Source organism: Photinus pyralis, unplaced genomic scaffold, assembly GCF_008802855.1.
Source record: "Photinus pyralis isolate 1611_PpyrPB1 unplaced genomic scaffold, Ppyr1.3 Ppyr1.4_LG1, whole genome shotgun sequence".
NCBI classification, from domain to species: Eukaryota; Metazoa; Arthropoda; class Insecta; order Coleoptera; family Lampyridae; genus Photinus; species Photinus pyralis.
The window spans coordinates 868,244-876,493 of record NW_022170249.1 but is presented as its reverse complement, the minus strand read 5'-3'; the positions used below and the strand labels follow the sequence as shown (position 1 = coordinate 876,493).

Sequence of the window (8,250 nt, the reverse complement as noted above, 5' to 3'; positions counted from 1 at the left end):
CACAAACACACCATACACAATAAAAAACAGAAACCCAAAAATTCCGATCCTTTACAGTTTAATTAAATTACACAAACAAGATAAACCAATCCGCCCAATTACAGCATCAACAAACTCACCCATACACAACTTAGCTAAACTACTAAACAACATCATGATACATAAATTTAAATACAAATCCACACAATCCATAAAAAACTCCAATCAACTCATTCAAGAAATTAACAAACTACAACTCCAACACAAAACATTCACAATGATATCTTTCGACATTGTAAACTTGTACACTAATATTCCTAAAACAGAAACACTACAGATACTCTCAGATTTGTTATATGATAACGATGATTTCAGAAAAAACTACAACCTCGATCCAATCGACATCAATATTCTACTAAAATTATTTCAACATGTCACAAACTTAAATTTCTTCATGTTTAACAATAAAACTTACAAAATGGAAGACGGTCTACCTATGGGAAATCCCATAAGTGGACTATTAGCAAACATCTTTATTGATCACCTTGAACTTCGAATTAAAAATCTACCAAATTTCAAACATGTTACCACCTGGTTAAGATATGTAGACGACATATTTGTCATTTGGAGTGGGACAATAGAACAACTTCATCACTTCCACACAACTATTAACAATATTTCAGACATAAAATTTACATTAGAAACAGAATCAAATAACACACTTAACTTTCTAGACATCACTCTATATAACAATAACAACCACATATCATACAATATATACAGGAAACCAACTACCACTGATGTTATAATACCCTACAACTCCTATCACTCACCTAACATAAAAATGGCCGCCTTCAACTTCCTCTTTAATAGACTACTAAACACCCCCCTAAACCCATTAGATTTTCATAACGAATACAACACGATCCTTCAAATAGCTCAAAATAACAACTACAAACCTACCCTCATTAATAACATTTTTAAAAGAATCAAATACAAACATTTGCTCAAAAACATATATCCACATCATAAATACAGCAATAAATACATAACCATCCCATACTACAAACACATACATACACACCTACAAAAAGCACTAAACCCCTACAACATCACCCTCACTAACACCACACACCCTACATTACAAAAGATTCTAACCAACTACAAACCAAAGGAACCACATTATTTACAATCAGGAATATACAAAATCACATGTAACGATTGCAACTGCATATATATAGGACAAACCACAAGAAAATTTCTAACAAGATTCACCGAACACAACAAAAACAAACCACATTCAGCCATAGGTACCCACATAAATAACACAAAACACACAATATCAATAGACAATACAAAAATTCTACACAAAACCAACAATTACAAGAAATTAACAATACTAGAACACTATGAAATTCACAAAGCGTTACAAGATCCTAATTTCAAATTAATAAATGACATAACTGAATTCAATGATAATCATCTGTATAAATACGTTGCCCATTCACATAACACGCCACTGCCTCATACATAACCTCACATACTGATACACACACACTGCACTTAATACATGTAAGTAATTAATTTATTTCTGTTATATGATTTACTATCCTTTAATTCAATTTCTGCGCTCACACAGACACATACATCATTCAATTTTATATAAAAATATGGACATTTACATCATACATTTCCATCTTGTTAAAAAATGTAATTCAGCAGACGGTAAGATAAATTGTTAAAAAATTCACGCGTTCACCATATATATGTATTTCAGCTACGGCCTGATGAAGCCCTATAAGGCGAAATCGATAGCCCATAGAAAATAATAACATTATAGGTTTTTATTATACTTTGATTTTATTAATTAATTGGTTGAACAAGGTTAATAACGGACCACCATTTTATACTGTAATACTGACAATGGACTGATGGTAATTATACCGGCTACGCCCGACAGATGTCACTACATGTAGGAAAATAAATATTAATTTTTTCCTTATGGGTATTCTTATTTTATACGAATTTATGTAGATAGTGCCAATAACTGTATAAGTGCCAACGACTGTGTCGTTTACCCTATCTATTGACTAGGGCTAATTTAATTATTAATAAAAACTTAGTGTTGCATCTACATGGTTTCAATACCTACTCGTTTTAAACTTTCAAATAAGCAAAATATCACGTTTATAGGTCGCGTACTCTTAAGCGCTGTGATGCGTACTCTTACACATATGTGTGTATCAGAGTACGCATTTGTAGAGTTTAAAAAAAAAACTAAGTATTCGCAATTTTAGCAAAAGTACAGCTCAAAACACATAATACCGTCCTTACTTAATATGTATTAAGTGGTTAAAAAAACTGGTATAGACATTGAAAGAATTAAGAATTATACTACTTTAGTTACTAAGTGCGTACTCTTATACACATTTACCCTAATAAGTTCAACAACCTTCCCCTAAAAATCCCCAGTTACGTTAATCTCCACCCCGTTAAATATCAAAATTTCAATACAAGTTTACAAAATGGATGACACCATACGCTAATCTACTTACACAGGGGTTTCGGTGAATCAAACCAATAATCGTAGAGCTAGCTTTACGCGCACATGTGGTTCGGACGCTAAACAATAAGGACGTCCTTAATATACTCATTTGCAGTTTCCGACATTTATCAGTCGATAAGAGATAACGTTGCTCGATTTGATACTTCGGCTTATAGTCCTAATAACGCTTTTGGCATACCTCTGGTTAACACAAAAGCCCCGGTTTGATGAAAGACGAGGTCAATGGCAAAATAATGTTCGAGTTTGTATAGGGCTAAGGGCAAAAATGTATGCTTATTATGTAGACAGATCGACAATACCAATACAAAATTTTAATTCATATGTTTATAATGATAATGCAAATACAAAATTTTGAAATGTTTTTATATAATACAATATTTTGGTACAATTAGGCAGAGATTTGAGTCATATGGGTTGTGTAGTTCATATGAGATTACATGGGTAAGTTTATTTAATTCTACAATATTAATTGTGTCATCAGTGTTACTAGTTGATTCAGTTATTACGTATGCATTGTACATTTCGTTTAGTTCAATAGTCAACCATTCATTGCATACGAAATAGCAAACATTATTTTTGATGCAAATTGTAATAATTCGAGAAAATATAGGGTAATCTAGATTATTTCGTTTGTAAGTAATGAACATACTATCTTGGTAAAGATTTTTTGATATGCATTTACCTCAAGAGCAACTCGATGGTACGGAATTGCTGCTGTTTTTGCTCTTTTTGTGCGAGGTGTCCCAACGTCGTCGTCGTCGTCAAAGCTATTTATAGATGAAAGGGTTGATCTGCTCGAAGCCGATGATCCAGGCTCAACTGAAAATGTGTGGCTGCTACTGCTGCTACATGTATCAGATTTTTCAATACAGATATTGTCCGTATCAAGAGGAAGGCCGAGAACGTAATCTAAAAATTTAAAAATGGACTTGGTGAAGTTACCTGTATTAACTACTAATATGTTTTATACCTGCAGTTGGTTCTATTGTCTGTATCTTAATCAGAGTTGGACTGGGTCAACTGGGTCACTAAATTAAACTGGGTCGCTGGGTCACGTCATACTCTTTTCAGTTTGACCCAGTGACCCAGTTTGACCCAATTTCACCCGGGGATCCAATTCGACCCAGTCACCTAGTTTGATCGAATAACGCAGTTAAATCAGTGCCCTCGGTTCAAGTGTACAGATTATGCAATAAATGAAATGCTGGTTTGTTGAAAATAATACTCGATTGCTTGACAACTGCTATTTCTGTGATGTTTGCTTTAATACTGCCGTAAAAAACTTTCCATGTCCCGAATTGTATTAGAATGATGTTATTTCTTTGCTTCGGGGCTTACCAGTTTGCTTACAGGTGTTCATTCACATTTAATTTTTTTCTACTAGTTAGCTTAATCCAAATAAATCTTTTCTCTAAATACTTTCATTGACTACTTGACTGCAAACTATAAACAAATGCATTTGATTTTTTTAGGTATTAGTTCTCTTGAATGAAATTGGGCTACGTGCTTGTTGCCGAATATTATTGAGGAAGTTTTTTTTTAAATTAAAAGTTACTTGAAATTGTTTTGGACGATACCTAACAATAATTTATTTACTGGGCCACCGGATCAAGACGGGTCACTGAGTAAAGCTGGGTCAAGATGGGTCACTGGGTCAAGCTGGGTCACCGGGTCAAACTGGGTCACCGGGTCAAGCTTGTTCACCGGGTCAGTAAACTAACTGGGTCACTGGGTCACTCTATGGTTGACCCAGTCCAACTCTGATCTTAATTATGACACCAATTGGAGATATGCTTAAATAGGTGGCCATAAAATTATTCCCTATCACCGCTCCATCAACGTCTGTAAGATCAAACTCTTTCCCAATTACTTCCGGAAAGGTATTACACGCTAAAAAATATATGTATATTAGAAACTATTGACTAGCAACATCTTTTGAGACATCAAAATACAATACAGGGAATTGACATCAAGAGTATTAAATACTGGACATTACATACCAAACATATGTTTACCATTTCGAGTTGTGGGTGGTGCTCTAGTTTATTTAACCAGTTCTGCTATAGATGTTACAATTATTGATACAACTGTTATCTGAGTTAAAAATTTTAGCACGCATAAAAATACATATTGAATGTATTGATATACCAACCTATTAATTTTAGGGTGTCGTGCTGTATATCGGTTAAAGTGACCCATTCCATTCGATTTTTATATTTAAAACGTACGAAGTATTGCTCAGAAGGTGCTGAAGAAGAATTTTCATTCTACAAGAGAATCTTTATTAAACGAGACGAGAAACCAGATAATTAATAATGAAAAATACGTTTCCAAATTAAAGACTTTTTGGTATGGCAAAAAAAATTAATACCAAAAAGATATTTTTGAATTCGTTGAATTGTAAGGGCGGCATATTTGGAGGAAAACACAAAAATTAAAATGCGTTCAATACCTATTGTAAAAGCGATGTTGAAGTCTTTTAATATAGCAATTAAGCAATAGTAAAAGTATGACAAATCAAAATTTTACGTTCAACTAGGTACCTAAGTATTTGTTATAATTTTGCTAACAATTACAATTAATTCCAACAAACGCCACAATAAATTAATTAGTATTAAATAAACTTACCATTATTAGGGAGTTATTGCACACATACTATAAATAACGTCAAACCTTAATTAAATACTGCCTTACTATAATAAGGAACTACCTTATTTTTGACAGCACAAATTGAGTTATTGCATGTGACAGTTTACAAGCAGTTAACACTCAACGTATTTATTTATTTCTAACCTCAAATTATTTAAATTTTTTATGATTGAGTATTTATTTATTTTCTGTGGATGCAATGGAAGAAGTTTTGGAAGCTCTTATTCTGGGTGACGCTGCAGATGATGATTATGAGTATGTCATTATGGATAATATTTTCGTTAATCGCGAAGAAGTCAACCAAGGGCCCCCTTTCGATTTTAATACCTTAACTGAGGAAGAGGTGTTGCTAAACTTTCGGTTTTCAAGAGCAGATCTTCCAAGATTATTTCATGTTCTTCATATCCCTAATGTGATTGTGACAGACACTAGGAACAGAGTCGATGGTAAGTACAAATAAACCACAAGTTGTAATTGATGGGCTTTATTATACATGTAATGCCACAACTTATTTAGGCTAATTTTAACATTTTTGTAGGATTTACAGCACTGCTTATTCTTCTGAAACGGATGGCATATCCATGTCGATTAGCTGATCTCAAGGCATTTTTTAATATGTCTTCCCAATCACTTTCTCAAATTATTAATACCACAATTAGTATAATATTAAGAGAGAGAGGCAATCTTTTAGATCAACTAAACAATCTCGAATGGTTAAACCGAGAGAGAATGGCAGTTTATGCAGATGTAAGTGTATATAATACATTATTATTTTATTCACTTTGGTTTATGAGGTAGTGTACAAATAATTATATTAGATTTTTATTATGATTGTTAACTTAGTGATAATTTGTAGTTACATTCATGCATTAAACCACAGATAACACAATTTAACAGTATTCTTTTAGGCAATTTATAATAAAGGAGGTGCAATTCACAATTGTTGGGGGTTCATAGATGGCACAACTCGTGGAATATGTCGTCCCTTGATTGATCAGGAAGAATATTACTCGGGACATAAGAAACACCACTGCCTAAAATACCAAAGTGTTATTTGTCCTGATGGTATTATTGCCAGTTTTATTGGCGCCTTTCCTGGTCGACGACATGATGCGGCAATATTCAGGTAAAAAATATTGTTCATACCACAACACAATAGTAAAAGTAATTTTATTTTATTTACTTGTATAATTGTTAATGTATCCAAGTTGATTTTATATAGACATAAACTCAAGTTTGTAACATAAAAAAAATTATGAAAACATTGAGAATAGCTGTTGAATGGGGATTTTCTAAAATTATTTCACAATGGGCTTTCATAGATTTTAAAAAAAATCAAAAACTGTTGCTGCAAGATTTAGAGTTATTTTGTAAAGTAGCAGTATTACTCACAAATGCTCACACATGTCTTTATGGCCATCAGGTTTCTAGTTATTTTAATGTTGCTCCTCCAATTTTGGAACAATACTTTGGTGATTAAGCACATTTTTTAAATCATACTTTTTATTAAATTTTATTATCATATCACATAAGGTCCTAATGTTATTACTATATTTACTACTTATTTTATTACATGATTATTGATTACACTGCTTTGTTAATGTATCTAAGAGTTTTTGTTGTACATGAATTATATTCATTGTTGCCTCCTTGTCCTTTAAATAAATTTCTAGATGCTTTCGCTGAAGATCAAGATGTTCCCTTCGCTCCTCTAACTCTACTGCCACTTTTTGTTTATCTAGTTCGAATTTTGCTTCCTCCAAATTCAACCTACGTTCTTGTAGCTCAATTTTTCTTTCTTCCAGCGCCAACTCTCTACGTTTAATACTTGTTTCCCTTTCTGATTTTTCATTGAGGTATGTTAACGCATGCTTGCGTAATGGATCTCTTTTTCTTTGTCGTGGCGGCACTGAAAAATATAATGTAATTAATACTCAGACCTATACATCTCTGCGCAATACTTTGTTATATATCAAAAAGGAAAAACAAGAAAAGCTGGGCAATTTACAAATTTTGCACAAAGAGGCGGTTTTCCTATGTAGGTATTTAGTAATGCTTGAAACAATGGTGTTGCATTTCCAAAACAAAATATTGTTTTATCAATAATACAAATGTACATCCAACTTTTGATTATATTGGGTTTAACAAGATAGATTATGTGATGACATGTATACATACATAATACACCCTTGGGCGTTTTAACATTCCTTTTATCAACAGTGCTTTCTTGGAGTGGATTTTCGGTATATTCATATGTGCCCATATCATTTGAAGACTGGTCTAAAATAAGAATTAATAGTAAACATATCAAGGCAATTACAAACTTTTTCAAATATAGTTAAGAATCTTATTCAATATAATGTTAGCAAAAAACAACGAGACCAATTATTATAAGTTTCTTAATATGATTACCCTGTCGTCCTGATGGGCCTGGTGTAGGTTCAAGCAATTTTTGCTTGGTTACAGTTGCTCCAGTCAAACCACTCGTAATAGTATCTAAAATTACAAATTTAATAATGATGTAAAGAAAGAAGTAAGATTATGAGTACATACCATAATCATGGTCAATAAAAACACATTCCGATTCCACAACCTCTTCTGTGTTTACAATTAAAGATTCTTCTACACCACATGCCTCATTTTCTTTATTTTCCTCAGCATACGTAGCGGCATAAGTTAGTCGTGCTTTTTTTCCCAACTCTAGCAGTTGGGATTCTCGAGAACTTCTTTTTTTTTCTGAACACCAAAAAATTGGTGTTCGCGGCACAAAAGTGTGTCTTTTTCAGAAGATGTGCCCTCGATTCCGGATCTGTGAACAGATTAAAATTAGTAACACAGATTATGTAAGGAAAGTACATCCTATTACATTTTCCTTCTATCTTGTACGCACCTTACAGTATCAATTTTATCTTTCTTCAACCATATCTCTATGAGCAGTAACAAATGCTGCTTAAGTGTACGAATGGTAAAACATTTCCCAGTAGTAATTTCCACGTTACGTTTTAGTAACTCCCAGCCTTCCTCATTAGGATGAATAAAGGGATTTTCCCTCACAA

At 32.9% G+C, this 8,250-nt stretch overlaps 2 protein-coding genes across 2 annotated transcripts; one reads left to right on the top strand and one right to left on the bottom strand.

Moving 5' to 3' along the window:
* The first annotated feature begins 5,212 nt into the window (after positions 1 to 5,212).
* On the top strand, positions 5,213 to 6,328 carry LOC116159472. Its single transcript, XM_031472447.1, has 3 exons — positions 5,213 to 5,640; positions 5,733 to 5,941; positions 6,103 to 6,328. Exons 1-3 carry the CDS (start codon positions 5,394 to 5,396, stop codon positions 6,322 to 6,324), a joined length of 678 nt encoding a protein of 225 aa, XP_031328307.1. The 5' UTR covers positions 5,213 to 5,393; the 3' UTR covers positions 6,325 to 6,328.
* Positions 6,329 to 6,735: 407 nt separating this feature from the next.
* LOC116160549 lies at positions 6,736 to 7,882 on the bottom strand. The gene is made up of 4 exons (XM_031473772.1): positions 7,748 to 7,882; positions 7,607 to 7,690; positions 7,373 to 7,474; positions 6,736 to 7,103 (listed from the first exon to the last, which is right to left on the bottom strand). The coding sequence occupies exons 3-4, from the start codon at positions 7,455 to 7,457 to the stop codon at positions 6,772 to 6,774; spliced, it is 417 nt and encodes a 138-aa protein (XP_031329632.1). The 5' UTR covers positions 7,458 to 7,474; positions 7,607 to 7,690; positions 7,748 to 7,882; the 3' UTR covers positions 6,736 to 6,771.
* Positions 7,883 to 8,250: the final 368 nt, after the last annotated feature.